Source organism: Penicillium mononematosum (genome assembly GCF_028829835.1).
Source record: "Penicillium mononematosum strain IBT 11891 chromosome Unknown utg000005l:1.0-9366267.0:1.0-9372171.0, whole genome shotgun sequence".
Lineage (NCBI taxonomy): Eukaryota > Fungi > Ascomycota > Eurotiomycetes > Eurotiales > Aspergillaceae > Penicillium > Penicillium mononematosum.
In genome coordinates, this window is record NW_026643275.1 from 3,913,950 (window position 1) to 3,929,996 (window position 16,047).

General features: G+C 48.9%; 9 protein-coding genes across 9 annotated transcripts; 6 read left to right on the forward strand and 3 right to left on the reverse strand.

Moving 5' to 3' along the window:
• Positions 1-735: 735 nt before the first annotated feature.
• On the forward strand, positions 736-2,708 carry N7519_009622 (dicarboxylic amino acid permease Dip5-Penicillium chrysogenum; the record flags this gene model as incomplete). The annotated part of the gene is made up of 6 exons (XM_057296395.1): positions 736-929; positions 985-991; positions 1,046-1,206; positions 1,263-1,651; positions 1,710-2,198; positions 2,269-2,708. 6 exons carry the CDS (start codon positions 736-738, stop codon positions 2,706-2,708), a joined length of 1,680 nt encoding a protein of 559 aa, XP_057144277.1.
• Positions 2,709-4,039: 1,331 nt separating this feature from the next.
• N7519_009623 (uncharacterized protein) lies at positions 4,040-4,762 on the forward strand (the record flags this gene model as incomplete). The annotated part of the gene is made up of 3 exons (XM_057296396.1): positions 4,040-4,099; positions 4,176-4,684; positions 4,738-4,762. The coding sequence occupies 3 exons, from the start codon at positions 4,040-4,042 to the stop codon at positions 4,760-4,762; spliced, it is 594 nt and encodes a 197-aa protein (XP_057144278.1).
• Positions 4,763-5,723: 961 nt separating this feature from the next.
• Positions 5,724-6,295, forward strand: N7519_009624 (DUF1761 domain-containing protein; the record flags this gene model as incomplete). Its single annotated transcript, XM_057296397.1, has 3 exons — positions 5,724-5,739; positions 5,798-6,102; positions 6,161-6,295. 3 exons carry the CDS (start codon positions 5,724-5,726, stop codon positions 6,293-6,295), a joined length of 456 nt encoding a protein of 151 aa, XP_057144279.1.
• Positions 6,296-7,055: 760 nt separating this feature from the next.
• On the forward strand, positions 7,056-7,870 carry N7519_009625 (uncharacterized protein; the record flags this gene model as incomplete). The annotated part of the gene is made up of 2 exons (XM_057296398.1): positions 7,056-7,327; positions 7,393-7,870. 2 exons carry the CDS (start codon positions 7,056-7,058, stop codon positions 7,868-7,870), a joined length of 750 nt encoding a protein of 249 aa, XP_057144280.1.
• An 85-nt stretch (positions 7,871-7,955) lies between these two features.
• On the reverse strand, positions 7,956-10,118 carry N7519_009626 (rRNA-processing protein MPP10; the record flags this gene model as incomplete). Its single annotated transcript, XM_057296399.1, has 1 exon — positions 7,956-10,118. One exon carries the CDS (start codon positions 10,116-10,118, stop codon positions 7,956-7,958), a length of 2,163 nt encoding a protein of 720 aa, XP_057144281.1.
• Positions 10,119-11,111: 993 nt separating this feature from the next.
• N7519_009627 (oxidoreductase, short-chain dehydrogenase/reductase family) lies at positions 11,112-12,200 on the forward strand (the record flags this gene model as incomplete). The annotated part of the gene is made up of 4 exons (XM_057296400.1): positions 11,112-11,172; positions 11,221-11,659; positions 11,721-11,965; positions 12,013-12,200. The coding sequence occupies 4 exons, from the start codon at positions 11,112-11,114 to the stop codon at positions 12,198-12,200; spliced, it is 933 nt and encodes a 310-aa protein (XP_057144282.1).
• Positions 12,201-12,455: 255 nt separating this feature from the next.
• N7519_009628 (thioredoxin peroxidase DOT5) lies at positions 12,456-13,197 on the reverse strand (the record flags this gene model as incomplete). The annotated part of the gene is made up of 2 exons (XM_057296401.1): positions 12,456-12,805; positions 12,915-13,197. The coding sequence occupies 2 exons, from the start codon at positions 13,195-13,197 to the stop codon at positions 12,456-12,458; spliced, it is 633 nt and encodes a 210-aa protein (XP_057144283.1).
• A 531-nt stretch (positions 13,198-13,728) lies between these two features.
• N7519_009629 (putative mitochondrial protein sorting (Msf1)) lies at positions 13,729-14,362 on the forward strand (the record flags this gene model as incomplete). The annotated part of the gene is made up of 2 exons (XM_057296402.1): positions 13,729-13,881; positions 13,943-14,362. The coding sequence occupies 2 exons, from the start codon at positions 13,729-13,731 to the stop codon at positions 14,360-14,362; spliced, it is 573 nt and encodes a 190-aa protein (XP_057144284.1).
• Positions 14,363-14,834: 472 nt separating this feature from the next.
• N7519_009630 (uncharacterized protein) lies at positions 14,835-15,693 on the reverse strand (the record flags this gene model as incomplete). Its single annotated transcript, XM_057296403.1, has 2 exons — positions 14,835-15,588; positions 15,650-15,693. 2 exons carry the CDS (start codon positions 15,691-15,693, stop codon positions 14,835-14,837), a joined length of 798 nt encoding a protein of 265 aa, XP_057144285.1.
• Between the last annotated feature and the right edge of the window lie 354 nt (positions 15,694-16,047).

Below are 16,047 nucleotides of genomic sequence, written 5' to 3' on the forward strand. Positions count from 1 at the left end.
CCCAAGATTCCGAGACGTTAAGCGGAATCCCGAGGCCGTGCACGACATCTTTCGATAATATTGTGCCCCGTCTAACGGGATATCTCGTCCGGAGCCCTGAGTGTCCCGAGGGTAACCGCGCCAAGGGTGCCAAGAACGCCGATACCACTATCCGGTGTTGGTACGCTTGGCACAATTCACCGGACCATATATTGGGAGAATAGGCTATAGTAGCCCTTCCAAGATTTGTATAGGGTTCTGCAGGAGAGCCCAACAACATTAATGTTATACCAAGACATCCAGCAATAGGGGAATGTTTTTCTTACTGTCATACATTCAAATCTGTGGGGAAACGCCTGGGCATATTGCGGGGGAATGACTTGGAGTAAGTATAACACCAATAAGAGTTCTCTCAAGGCCCCGAAGGGCCCCGAGTAGATCCGCTTGAACTTTTCCAAAGTTTTTGCCTCCACTCTCACCGAAAATTTTACGTGAGTGAAATACCTGGATCGGTGAACCTGACATACCCCACACTATCCTAGTATGGATGGTTGTATCTCCCAACCTTAGTCACTAAGCCTCTCCAGGATATGTCTCCACCAGGAGAAGGAGGCGAAAGAGGGGATAGATAGTAGAATTTGACCCCGGAATTCGCTTAAAAAGTATGTGCGTTGAGACCATTTAATCCCCTTGACCCCCCCACAGCTGAGGGTCTGATCAATTCTTTTCATCTCTGATTCTCGGGCCTATAGCAAAATGGGTCACCCCGACGAGATTAACGCTCTCGAGGCGCAGCCCGACTACATTGACAACTCGGGAGATTTCAAGGAAAGTGAGCAGGATGAGCCAGTTCAACTTCACAGAGAGCTCAAGGCTCGTCACATTTCTATGATTGCCATTGGTGGTGCCATTGGTACTGGATTGGTCGTTGGTACTGGTAGCGCCTTGACGTGAGTCGCGTTCTGATAACCTCTTATGTGTAACACTACTGACTGAAACCTCTAGAGCCGGAGTACGTTGTATTCGTCCAATTCATCTTTGCCGTTGACTAACCATTCTCAATTAGCCTGGATCTTTGTTTATTGCCTACTGCTTTATGGGTTTCGTCGTTTGGACTGTCATGTGTGGACTGGGTGAAATGGCTGCTTGGCTACCATTGTCCTCCGGTTTCACTGGTTACGCTGGCCGTTTCTGTGACCCTGCTCTCGGATTTACCCTCGGATGGTGGTGAGTACAATTCCCAAGCTAATAACTATACATTGGAAAATCTAATCGTCTCCTAGCTACTACCTCAAATATATCATTCTACCACCTACACAACTCACCGCCGCTGCTCTAGTCATTACCTATTGGCCGAGAACGTCAGCAGAGAATGTCAATCCAGGTGTTTGGATTGCCATCTTCATGGTGGCTATCATCGTGATAAACTACTTTGGCGTGAAGATTTTCGGTGAATTGGAGTTTTGGCTCTCATCTTTCAAGGTGATTGTCATTCTCGGACTCATTCTGTGCTCTTTGATCTTCGCACTCGGTGGTGGTCCAGACCACGACAGGAGAGGCTTCCGATACTGGAATAAGCCCGGCGCCTTCGCCACTAAATATACTGATGGTGCCCTTGGCAAATTCCTTGCTTTCTGGTCGACCATGGTGCAGGCCACCTTTGCATTCCTCGGTATGGACATTCTGTGATCAAAATTGCTTCCTTTCACCTTCTAATTTCTTTTCACCAGGTACCGAACTTATTGGTGTGACCGTCGGAGAAGCCCAGAACCCCCGGAAGACCATCCCCAAAGCTATCAAGCTCACCTTCTGGCGAATCATCGTGTTCTATATTCTCAGTGTACTCTTCCTCGGTATGCTCGTCCCCTACGACTCCAAGGAACTGGCTTTCGCAACCGAGGCCGAGAGCTCTGCTGCCGCATCACCTTTTGTGGTGGCAATGGGGCAAGTCGCCGCTCTTCCTCACATCATCAACGGCTGTATCCTGGTGTTTGTGTTTTCTGCCGCCAACTCTGATCTATACATTGCGACTCGAACTCTGTACGGTCTCGCCCGTGAGAAGAAGGCTCCTAAAATCTTTGCTCGCACTAACAGAGCTGGTGTCCCAATCTATGCTCTGGCACTGTCGGCTTCTTTCTGCTTGCTCGCCTTTATGAGTGTGTCCAGTACCTCCAAGGAAGTATTCGGATACTTCACCGACATGGTGTCAATCTTCGGATGTACGTTCCCTTCTCTCCAACCCCCCCCCCCCCCCCAATTTCTGTCCAGTATTCTGACCTTCTATCACAGTGTTGACATGGGTCTCCCTCTTGATTACCCACATCTTCTTCATTCGTGCCCGACGTGCGCAGGGAGTCGACCAGGCAACACTGGCCTACAAAGCTCCCCTGGGAATCATCGGTTCCTGCATTGCGCTCTTCTTCTGTGTTTTGGTGCTCTTCACTCGCAGCTTCGGCGTGTTTATCCACGACCCGAAAACATACGGCAACTTTGACTACAAGACTTTTATCACTTCATACATCGGAATCCCCCTCTATGTTGCCGCATTCGCTGGGTGGAAGATCTGGATGAAGACCGAGATTATCAAGCCCCATAATGCCGATATCTGGACCGGCAAGGCCGAAATTGACCGCGAAGAGGCGGAATATGTGGCTATGATGGCCATTCAGGACCAAAACTTGTCTGGCTGGAACAAGGTTTACAGGAAGAGTCTTGCGTGGCTCTTCTGATCATATATATTTTAGATATCCTTTCACGAGACATGTTTCAATAGAAGTTTAAGTGTTTTCAAGGACGAATGAAATGTTCATGGGTAATATTAATCCCGATGATTGTCTGCATTTATTATCCTTTCTATTTCTTTCTATTTCTGTATTACTTGCTTGAAATATCTCTCCCTGTTCAAGAAAGATCATCGAAACCAAATATTGGTCAACGCTGGAAAGTTCAGAAAGACTTCAGTTTCGGGACTTCGCGGTTAATTTAAGGTTCCAACTTCTGTTCCAAGGTTGCTTTCTTAGTGCCTCACTCACGTGGCAATGAAGCCGCTAGGTCTTATTGACAAGCTGCTGGATATATCTAATTCCCTAGTAAGATCCCTTCGCCGTCTCTGTGAATCACTTATGCCCAGCTAGTTTATGGAAAGCATGCGGTAATTTGTAATTATGTAGAATCATCTTATAGGCCAAGTTTAAATTAACGCTGCCCACCATGAATCCTCGAAACTTTTCACTATCCTCTATATAGCCACCTGGGCAGCTACCAAACCGCATCTGGAACGAACGGTAACCGCCCGGGCGTCCACGGCCCCGCGGGGCCCCGGGGTGACCCTAAAAATTATGTAAAACTAAATGTGCTCAGTTTTACTCGGTGATCAAAAAGTGGCAAAGGGTGAGCCCTAAAACAGAAAGGAACAGCCATCGGGCACAGCCTGAAAGCAGGTGTATATGGACTAGTAACCACTTCGTCTTTGCTCATAGTTAGGACGATGTCCATTACATTGTATGTATAGTTCGGACTGTACCTCACTCGCAATATCCCTAAATATACATACCTAGATATGTATCTAGGTACACTACACTTCTGAAGGTGACAGTTACCTCGATCTATAGACCACCTGGGCAGACTTGTTGTAGATTGACGCCTGAGGTGTCGACAGTTCAGTACCGCTCCGTCAGTACACATCTCGCTCTTCCACCCATACATGTATGCTCTCTATAATAATAATAATTTTAGTATTTTCATATAAACTTATCTAGTGAGACTTTGACCTTTTAAGCATTGAAAGTTGAGACTCTCAGGAAAATTACTAATACAAGAATTTGTGTGGTGGCTCCAGAGGTCGGCAACAAGATAATCCGTACCGGTGATCGCACCTCCGGACTCACCTTCACGCACCGGCTCAGTCCAAAGGATTGCTACGGACTCTTGACGGATTTCAGGGATTTCAGGCAGTAAGTCAAATGAATCGGGGGCGGGAAACTAATTTTGGCCTTTACAGCCTCGTGGTCTTGGTGTGTCAATGGGCTGATACCAAATCATAGGTCAGAGTCTTCTCACCATGGCTCGCGGTATCATGAATGCCGCCAAGTCGGCATCCAATGCCATCTCTATCAACCAGGTATGTCATGTTGACAGGATCGAGGAGGCCAACCTCCGTTGCCCTGCGCTGGGTGCTGATCCTCTTTGCGCTTTAGAAATACTCAGTCCAGTCCACCGGCGTCTGGGAGCGCATCCGTCGCCTTCTCGCTATCGCCCCCGAACGCTCCACCGGTGTCCCCCTGAATGCTCAATACCGTCTTCCCACCCCGGGATCTGTGCCCCCTCTTGCCTACGATGACCCAGTCACCCTCCCCGCAGGCGATATTGCCGACAACCCTTACTGGAAGCGGGACGTTCGGAGGAGCTACCCTCAGCTGAGCACTGTGCGCCAGGCCGACGCAGTTAGTCTGCTCACTGTCGGAAGCCAGGCGGCTCCCAAAGACGACGTTCTCAAGATCGGACAGGCTGGAGAGCAGCAATTGGTTGCTGTCAAGGAGCAGGGCGAGGAACGCGGCCTAGCGGCTCTCTTTGAGCAAGATAAGAAGAGCGTTCAGGGTGTGTTGGGTGCCAATGGCTTGCCCCCCAACCCTTGCAACATCAACGCTGCCCCGAAGCCTTCACAGTCTAAGTACCAGCTTGGTACAGAGAACGGCTACCCCGAGAAGTATGTATCTTCTGTTCTCCATTCTATCGCTCCAGGCTAACCCTTTTGCACAGATATACCTGCCGCACTTTTGTTTGATTAGACCAGCACATTCTGCAAGGAAATACATTTTCGTTTTAGTCTTCATGACTTTCGAGGGGCAATTGTAAGCTCCACAAGTAGTAGCTATAAACAAATACCCGAGGTGCCCACTTTTTGTTTTATTGGCAATGGGCACTGGTAGAATATCGTTCATACATACAAAGCCTGCGCAAGACCGCTAGGTGGTAGAAAAGAGTACTACACCGTAATCGGACCTGCATTTGACCCAGCTTCTTATCACCCCCGCCCCCCAACCACGGTCCTTCTGGCATAAAAGACCCCAGATAACACAATCAAGCCTTGGGGGCTATATGCAGAACCGAAATGGAAATATGTTACCGAAACAAGTCAACCAATCCTAGGATCTATGGCGGTCTTTGGTATATCCCGTGCTGTATGTTTTCATGTGTTCCCAGCGTGCCAATCGCGCTTGATCTACGTGCATGTCCGGATCTGGCATGGATACAAATGGTACCTCAAGAGGGGCACAAATCATACATGAGCTCGGTATTGACAGAGTTTTCTAGACAATTAGGCTACTTCCCAATGCAACACTGAAATTTCTACGAAAATCAATTGAGGTGGGATTTAATCTACATATGAAGATGGCGAGTTGGTGATCTATGGTGGATCTGAATACTTCGCAAGGACGTCAGAGGTTTCGCTTACAGTGTGATGAATTAATTAATTTACCCACAATGTAGGTAATATGAGCTTATAATCCACAAACATACCTAGGTATCCCAACATATCCAGCATTGCCGAGTATATCCCTTGATTTTCATGCCAACCCCGTATGCGAGTTGACGTCATGGCCCTCCGCATCCTACAGTTGCGCTGAATCATGACGACGTCACCTCCAAACCCTGGTTACAGAAACGACCTCTCAGTACTTAAAGTACTTTGACTCTTCTGCTTCACTTTTCTCTCTACATTCACCACTCATAATAACCTCAAAATGACTACCCTGCACTGTGAGTTGAACCTCCTCACCTTCAGACTGCCAGGAATCTAACAACCTCTATCACATAGACCTCCCCCCCGTGAAGCCCTCCGCCATTGCGCTGGGTACAATCTTCACCCACACTGCCTCCCTTGGTATCCTAGCCCCCGTCTTCGGTGATACCTACCACCGCGCTCAAGCCGCCAACTCGAAGGAGGAATTCATCAAGTCTAAGGAGGCTGCTGGCGCAGCCGCAGCCTGGGGAAGCTCCCTCGCTGGAAGTGCCGTGCAGACCTACGGTGTGGCTGCACTGATCAATGCCACCGGCACACTGAGTTACAAGGGTGCTGCGTACCTGGGTACACTTATTTTCTTCGCAAGCTCAGCTCCAGGTGTACGTTCTCAATCCTACCTTCCAGTTCGCAAGAAATTCCTCTGACAAGTATATACAGATTGTGAGCCAGGTCTTCTCCGAGAAGCGACCCCTCGACACTATCGCTGTTGGTGCGGTCTCGAGAGTGTTCGAGACAGTTGGACTCAGCTTGTTCCTCACCTGGTGGGGAACACGTACTCACCCATTCGACTAAATGATATGAGATAGTGAGATGACAGGTCAAGCAAGAATATCAAGCAAGAGCTTCTGGTTGTGATCAGATGTACTCCTCAAGCTGGAACTTAACTAGTTAATGGATGTAAATGTACACACGAATATGACATCGACGTTCCAATTTTCCCTTACTACTACACGCACAATGCGACGCTAGTTATGTAAGAACCTATCCATGTTTTGATCGCAAAGCATGCAATGTATTGAGTGTCCTGTCCTCTGGTAGGTAGATGTAGATCCATATTTCAAGGTTAACGAGCAATTAGGTAAAATGAACCCACATGGATCGCCAAGTCCCAGTCGGAGAGTCTCCACGCAAGCTTAATGGTACCTTTGTTGTGGCCATATTTGGATATAAACAATTACTATATCTAGAAGTCATCTACACAGTCCTCGATGTTCTACTAGGTCGGTAGGAACAGTATCGATATAGATCTACATTCGCACGGGCCCAGGCTTGTCTTGGCTGGATCCGGTGCATACCTATGTATACAATGCACATGATCGAGCTTAGATATAGACTATGGACTTGCACAAGTAAGCACCAATTCTCTACAATTCAATTCTTTTGATCCGACTTTTGTACTTGATCCATCTTAATAGGCAAATCGCCACCCAACCAATCAGGTGGTCCTTCTAGGTCTAATTGCGATAAGCTACGGGGTACAGATCCCCCCACTGAAAAATTTCTCCGGACAACAATCCACAATCAACAGTCAATAATCCACAAACATCCCACAATGATAGAAACTCCAATGGCGACTCCTCCGGGCCCAGAATCCAGCCCACCCTCAAGTCCAGATGGACTCAAGATCAGCGAATCCCTGGCTCCTCCGCGCGAACTCAAAGCCGCGGTGACCACGGACATCTCCTTCGACGGACTCCTGAAAGAACCATTGCTACTAAAAGAAGACCTCAAAGATGGATGCGGTGGCCAATTATGGCCAGCAGGGATGGCCTTGGCCAAATACCTCCTCAGTCGTCACGCCACCGATCTATCCGATAAAACAATGTGGGTGCTGCTCCACCGGGGCATTTCCATTTCTTCTCGTTTCGTCCTAATCCAATCTTCAATAGCGTGGAACTTGGCGCTGGAGGTGGACTTGTTGGACTCGCCGTGGCACGCGGGTGTCATCTCGAACAGCCGATTTATATCACAGACCAAGAACCTATGTTTTCCCTAATGAAGTCCAACATCCAGCTAAACAATCTCGGCCCGAATGCGACTGCTGCGATACTAAACTGGGGAGAACCGATCCCAAACCAGATTCCTTCGAAACCAGATGTCATCATCGCTGCCGACTGCGTCTATTTCGAGCCGGCTTTCCCTCTCTTGATCACCACGCTCCAGGACCTCCTGGGACCCAACTCGGTCTGTTACTTCTGTTACAAGCGTCGCAGACGTGCCGACATGCGGTTCATGAAGATGGCGAAAAAGGCTTTCGAAATGGAGCTAGTCCGTGACGACCCTGGTGCTGAAGGGTATAACAGAGAGAGCATATTTATCTACACGATACGTGCTAAACGTCTTGACCAGAAAAGTGAGACAAGATGATGATATGTGCAATGCTAGAAAATAGATTTTATGTAGATGAAATATGACTCCTGAATAGTACATACTGGCCCCTTTAATTCACTCCTCACAATTTCAGATTGTCTCCTCTGGTTTTGGCACCCTCCTGGACAGAGCCACCGTCGATATTCGTCATACGGCCCTCCTTATCAATGACCTTGACTCCTCCCTTCTTCAGGTCTGAAATCATCTGCTGTTTCTCGGCTGCCTTGCCAGGCTTCTGCTGAGTAGGTTTGGCAGCATCGGCCTTCTTCTGGGTTTGCTTATTTTGGCGTCTGTTCTTGGCCTTCTGCTCACGGGTCATCTCCTCCTTGGAAATTGACGCGCCAGTCTTGAGGACCACCTCTCCCTTGACTCGGCCATCATCACCGGGCGCGTAGATCTCCTGCGGTGCAAGTCCAACAGGGCCACCGGCAGCGCCGCCAGCCGTTGGGCGTGCCTCCTCCATCATGATTGTTGGCGCATCGGTAACGACGTTGATGCTGGCTTGGGCCACCTTGGGCTTGTAGTGCCAGTTGCATAGCGTATCCAGTTGAGAGCTGAGCTCGTTCCAAAGACTGGTGATCTCGGCATGTTCTCGCATCAACTTGCGGTCCTTAGTATCCACGAAGTTGGGATCATTAGCGCGAAGATGTTCGGTTTCATACATCTCGGCAAGTCCTTGTTGCGGCTTGGTATCATCCAGCTCGAAGCGGGGTTTTCTTCCGGCTTGCTGGCCCTCAGCGCCTGGCCGACGGCGGATGACTTCGTCGAACTCCATGGCGAGGATTCGGCGCTTGACCAGTTCTTCGATGTCCTCGGTGGTCTCATTTGTGTTGACAGGAACAGGTTTTCCAATTCGCTCAAATTCAAGGTCTTCTTCGATGAGAGAATTGACGGGTCGCTCGACAGCTCTGGCCTCACCAGTATACATCCATTCTTTCTTGGCCACGTTGGCCGCCTCTAGACGACGAATTTCATCTGCGATACGTGCCCTCTGCTTCTCATGTGTTGAGCGTTGGGCAGTAGGATCTGTAGATCCGTCAAGATTCTCATCCTCTTCTTCGGCGGAGTCCGCATCCATATCGTCAAACAAGTCCCGTCGAACGTCATCCATAGCGCGTTTGACATCGCTCTCATCGATTGCCGGTGCATCAGGTTGGGTTTTCGGGAGGGCGCGGTGTTTCTTGTTGGAGACTTTGCGGGGTGGAGGAGCGAAGAAATCGGCGTATTTGATATCACTGGTGTTTACCCAGGCAGCGGCTTCACCATCTTCCATGTCCGGGGCGTCTTCATCATCAGAATCGGAGTCACCGTTGAGATCGGCATTACCGAAAGTCGGCCCTTCCTCCTCACTATCATCCATGCTTTCGTCTTCCTTCTCTGTTGGGCGTGAATTCTTGGATTTATTGTCATTGCGAATGGTCGCAGCATTTCCAGCGATCAACGGGTTGGAATGCCAGTCGAGATCCTCCTCGTCGCTGTCTTCCTGCTCGGGTCCCCCTGCAGCATCCTGTCTCTCCAAAGCCTCGGACTGCTTGTTGAAGTCATCAATCGAGAAGAATCCGTCGTTCAATCCAAATTTATCCTCGACGAATACTTCGGGTTCTCCTTCGGCGGAACCAACCGACGAATTATCCTCGTCCATGTCTTCGTCCATGTCTTCGTCCATGTCTTCAATGTCTTCCATGTCATCGTCAGATCCCATATCAACCTCTTGGTCAGACCCTTCGTCGATATCATCTTCGGCGCCTGAGCCCTCGGAGAGATCTTCAAGCATGCTCTCCTGGCTGTCGCTGTCACTTTGCGCACCCTCGGGGTCAGAGATATCCTCGAGCTGCTCGGAGTCGGCTGACTCCATGTAGCCACCATGTTGGGTAATCAAAGTGATGTCGCGCTCAATCTCATCGCCAGTCGATTCGAGAATCCGTGTTGCTTGCTCCCATATTTGATTCGAGGTGAAACCGTCCACGTAGAGGTTCTTCAATTGGAGCTGGGTGACTGAATCCGATTCGAGGTCTGACCTTTTGCGCTTTTTATTGAGTTGCCGGCGAGCGGTCTGGGCGTCCACGACGGAACCAGCGAGGGAGTCCAGAATGTGCTTCGCAGAATCCACGACGGAGGTATGTAAATCGTTCGTGGGACGGAGGAAACTCCATGGCGAGGACAGAGCGGACGACAGAGGCATCTGTTCGGATGCTTGGGCGGTATTAACCGATACGGTCTTGGATTTGGACTGCCCTTTTGCCATTGTGAAAAGGACCAGGTAAGTTGTTGCATTACCAAGAGTCTCGAGAAGCGGAAAGCGCAGTAGAAAAAATTATCGCCGGGCGGACGTTGGAGAGCCAATCACATTGCTGGTTGATAAGATAAGGATCGCCAGTATAGCTCGAGGGCTATATTGGACAACTACAACACTTGCTACTACTCTCTATACTATTTTATTATGGATTCCTGTTAATTGTTCACTTCATATTTCATGAAAAGTACCCTGGATTAAAATTTTGAGCTAAAACCGTTGCAGACGATTTATATACTGGCCCAAGGATTTTTGTAGACGTGTATAGCACTTGGTTGATGTCCCATTCTCTTTCTTTGCTCTACTCTAACAAGCATAAAGAAGAAACATACCATGTGCCTTCTAGAGGAATTGCATATAAAAAAGCAGTTTGGGATTATTGTATTTTTGAGCTGACTTGGTGAAGCCCAACGCCACAAACTACCTATGCAGCTGGCAAATGACGCCAAGCCTCTGTCATACACATATTGATAACCTCGACGGCAAACGTGGCACAGAGGCATTCGAGATATGGATTGATATGGATATCAAAATAGAAGAAAGAACTGTCATCTAGACATCAGACGTCTCCGATTGGAGGATATACAAGTCGTTCCTAGAACGGGCAACTTGTGGCTACAACAATGAAGGATCCGAATAATCCAACGTGAATCGATAATCGATTAATCCAACGCCACAGGTAAGGTCTAGAACAGGGATGTTCTGGGTGGCTCATAACTTCTAGGTTGTACATCGCCTCAATATAGGCAAAGCTTTGAAGCAATGGAATGTAAGCAGATCATCATAGTGACATTGATGGGCAGCTTTGGCTTTTGGTGGCCATATGTAATTTGTCTTACTTAAATGGATGGTTGTCTACATGGGGATTTGCACCATATTTCCACAACTACACAAGTGATCTATATCCAACACTCTTGTCCCCATTCACGCCCTGAACCTGCCAATATGCCTGTTACCCAGTCTATCGAGCGAGAGGCCAGTGGATCTAAATCCCAATTTGCGCCAGGTGAGTAAGCGTCCTTTTTGTCAATTATTAATTTCTGACATGATGAAGGCCACAAGATTCCTGTTCAACACTTGAAAAAGCCGGGTCTGCAGTCCGACTTGGGAGATCCCAAGCCTGTGTCCACTCATATTCCCACCGAGGACTACGGTTACCAAACCTACAAAGCCGCCGGGAAGCTCGAAGGAAAGAAAGCGATCATCACCGGTGGTGATTCCGGAATTGGTCGGGCAATTGCAATTCTGTTTGCAATGGAGGGTGCGTCAAGTGTCATCGTTTACCTGCCGGAAGAGGAATCGGATGCGCAAGTGACGAAGAAGAGAGTTGAAGAACATGGACAGCAGTGCCATACTCTCGCTATCGATCTCCGCCAGAAGGAGAATTGCCGCAAGGTCATCAATACGGCCCTGGAAAAGATGGGTGGCATTGACATTCTCGTGAACAACGCGGCGTTCCAAGACATGCTGAGCGATATCAGTGAGCTCGAGGAGTGAGTTGCCCTATATGTCACCCCTCGCCAGCCAATGCATCCTACTAATGCACTCAAAAAGATCCCAGTGGGAGAAGACTTTTAACACCAACATTCACTCCTTCTTTTATCTTTCCAAGTATGTCCTTCCTCATATGAAGGAAGGATCTACCATCATCAATTGCGCATCCGTCAATCCTTATATTGGCCGAGGCGATCTCCTGGATTACACCTCGACCAAAGGAGCAATTGTCGCATTTACTCGTGGCTTGTCAAACCAGCAGATAAAGAAAGGCATTCGTGTCAATTGTGTTTGCCCGGGTCCAAGTAAGTTCTCCAAATATCTATCCCAAGTCAAATGCTAATAAGACAAGTCTGGACGCCCCTGATTCCTGCAACAATGCAAACCGAGGCCATGGAACAATTCCACGCAGTGCCGATTGGTCGACCTGGTCAACCTAGCGAGGTCGCAACATGTTTCGTTTTCCTCGCAAGCCAGGACAGCAGCTATGTTTCCGGACAGTGTCTGCATCCCAACGGCGGTATGATGGTTAATGGATAAGGGGAAGCTGCAAAGAATCAATTTTGCTGTACCGGTGTTTCAAATTGTATAGATTGGAATAAACAGCACTCGAAACGACCTGATAGTCCCCTGAATCATGTCCCTAATAATTTACGCCAAGCACGTAGACCGAGACAAATAAACCACCATAGATGGTGCGATGCATGCAATATATGGTATCTTAGTGTCGCTTGTTGTGGTTGTGACTGTACACGACTGTACACTACCACTCACACTCCCCGAGGTCGAGTCGAATCACGCTGTTTCATCACCTTCCTCCTTGGTATCTTCCACACTAGGCGCATTGGCAACAATCTTCTGGACAGCGTCCACAGTCGCGTCTGGGCCACCGGCCGCGCGAAGTAAGACCTTGCCCTTCTTATCCACGGCAAAGACACCTCGCGTAGTACCCTTAGGAGATTTCTTGAACCCAATAGCTGCAATAAGGGTGGCCTTGGGGTCACACATGAGAGGGTAAGGTAGGTTTTGTCTTGTCTTGAATGTAGTGTTGGCCTTTGGCGAGTCACCTGAAAGGCCGTAGATAGAAAGGCCAGTAGAAGTCAGGTGGGTGTGGTTGTCACGGAACAAGCAAGCTTGCTTGGTACCTGGATGAAGCGGCGTAAGCTATCTGTTGGAGTAGGATGATTGCAGAGTATTCCAAAAACACAGTCAGGTTTTCTCAAGAGAAGCACTGGGCATGACACAGGAACTTACAGCCAGGTGTTGAGGCTTTGGGGTAAGTAAAGAAGACCACGCCCGACTTGCTCTCCTCGAGGAGCTTCTTCAAAGTTGTTTTTTCACCCTCATTGGTCTCGAACTCGCCACTGAAAGTTTCTATGTCGATTGTATCATCCACCTCAGGGACCTTTTGCGCGGGCCTTTTCTCAGTATCATTATCGGTAGCATCTGCGTCTTGTTTGGGCTTGGGAGCTTGTTTGGTCTTCTTCTCTGCGACGGGTAGCGGGGCTGGCGCCTTGCGTTTTCTGAGTTCGACCATGACGTGAAGAAGAAGGAGAAAATATAGAAGACCCGGATGGAGGAATGTGTATTGAATAGAGTCAATTGGACGTTCTGGAACATATCAGCTGCATATCTGCCCGGTGTAGCTCCAGAGCTGCGCCATTGATTAGATAAGCGAGAACCGGGAAAACCCGATCTGTGGCGTGTGGCGCTCCGAACGCGCCCTGGCCCTGACCCGGAAGGAAAAAAAGAAAGGATTTTCCCCTCAGACGGTAGATCGTTAAAATCCACTCTTCTCCATTTTTTTCCTATCTGTCTTGCTCATATTTGCCTCCTGATTCCTTTCTAGACTTAGATTATATCACTTTCTGCAACCCATTCACGTCCCACCTCTCGCTCTCGGCTTGAATCAGTCTTACTTTTTCTCTCTCGGGTTCTTCAATACTACCGTTCTATCCCGTCTTTTCCACCACAGCGCTTGTCGAGGCTATCCGTCCTTCATCCAACCGCCCAATCCCAAGATCACGCGACCCAACGATATCGTTGAGGTGAACTGCGACTCGCCACTATGAAGGTCTTTTCTTCCGGATGCACGTTCGACTACTCGTGGGACGAAGTATCAACTGCGAACTGGCGCAAGTACTGTCCTTGGAATGATAAGTCTACACACGTTGTGGGCGTAGACACGCTTTCTCGAACCGTCGACCCAAGCACTGGCATCGTGAGTCATTCAACCTCGCACTCAATTCCCCTGAAATCTTTGTACTGACTTTTGCCTCTAGTTGCGAACCGAGCGTCTTATCACGTGCAACCAGTCTGTACCACAATGGGTTCTCTCGCTTCTCGGTGGGACGAATACCTCTCACGTCTACGAAATCTCTTATGTCGATCCGGTCGCAAAGAAGGTGACCATGTGCTCCACCAACCTGACATGGTCGAACGTCCTCAGCGTCCGCGAGACTGTTATCTACCGGCAATCCTCCCTTAACCCGGCCACCACGACCGAATTTAGCCAAGAAGCAAAAATCACCGCTCTCTGTGGTGGATGGCAAAAAATTAAGAACAAAGTTGAAGAAGCAAGCGTGGATCGTTTCCGTGAAAATGCCAAGATTGGCCGCGAAGGATTCGAAACCGTCCTCGAAATGAGCCGCCGTGTCTTCGGCGAACAACGCGAGCTTGAAAAGCAACGCCTCCAATCATGAGCATCCCACACCTTCGACATACTTCTCGCGGCCTGTTCCAACCATCATATCTCATGTTTTCTCTCCTCTCAGCATTCAACATCAAGCGACTGCATATTCCGGCGTCTGTTTTGCATATTCGAGCATGTGGCGCCAAGTGGGGTTCTTTGCCTTAACCTGTCTTTTCTTTCGATTCTCAGCTCTTTCAATCTGCTCATGGATACCACCCTTTGCCGCACGAAGCCGCATGGCCAAAAAAAGTTCTGAACCAAGTTATTTTGAGCGAATTCTCTTTTTATATCCTGCTTTTTGTACTGTGTAGCCCCAATCAAGATGGCGGCACAGATGTATCATTAGAAGCTTTCAAATCTAGATCTGAAATTCTATTATCGTACAACATTCACCTCGATAGATTCATATCTCATAAAAAGCCCAACCATATGTTCTGTCAAACAGACAATGACCCAAATTATACAGCAGCGAAACCTTGCTGCTATCCCAATAAACCGCCAAGCACCACCCGACTGACCCCAGCAACTTCATTCTTGACACTATTTCGGCTCGCGTCTTCGAACTCACGCACTGCGCCGGCCACCATGATCTTTCGTAATCTGGCATCCGCTTTGGAAAACGTCTCGCCCAGGGCCACTGTGCAGACAGATGGAGATGATACTAGAGCGGCGAGCCGGCTATAAGTGTCAATCAAGACATCACACAGAGTTGCGAATGTCTCAAAGAAGTCCGGCTCGAATGGCAGTGATGGCGTGAGAAGATAGGTATATTCCTCGCCAGGATGAAGATCCGAAGACTCCGTGAGTGGGAAGGAGGTGACTGAGGCAGAAGAAGCCGACCCGAGATTCCCTGCCGTGCTCTTTAAGTCTGATGGGTCACTGGACTGCATTGGGAGTCCGATCTCGTTTGCAGAGCTGGTGCGTCGAGTCTTGGTACCTGCATGCGCCGCCCGCTTGAACATTTGGGGTATACGGGCCCTTGCAAGGGTTGACGAGGAGCTGCCATCTGGTGGATGCACTTGCTGGAACGCTTCAAATTCCATCAGTAAAGCATTCAGGGCACGTACATACTCGAATGGCGTGGAATTGACATCGAGTATTGTGGGCAATGACAAGCCTAGAAGCAAATAATTGATTGCGCGGCGAGAAAGTTTCCGGGCTTCAAAGTATGGCAGACGAGCGATGTCGGCCCGGGAGAAATGCACAGTATTAAACCAATAAACTCGTCCTTCGTGACTATACGTAACACGGTATGAATTAGTAGTGCTCAGGTCTGGCTGGACTGCGATTCACTTACGCCTTTCTCAAATAATCGAGGGTCGATATCCGTTTCGCAGCCATTTCATGGATGTGTTGATATATTGCGCCTGCACTTTGCGGGCCGAGAAGCCCTCCTCCGCTGGTGACTGGAGGTGGGATGCCAGTATGCCCCTTCATGTCCACCAGAAGACTTGGCTGTGTCCCGCCGCGTGATGCCCGGGGCAAATGTAGAGGGGATCATTGGCGTTGGTGGGTAAAATGATGCGACAGGGATATAAGTGGACAGGGGACGATAGCAGGATAAGGTGGAGGTGTCAGAAAAGACGGGAGAGCAAGAAGCCGAATAGACTGGTAGGTGCCCAGGTGAGTATGTACTCCGTAGGTAAGACGCCAATAGTTATGTGATCAATATTCTTGAGATTCAGGAGATCCGGA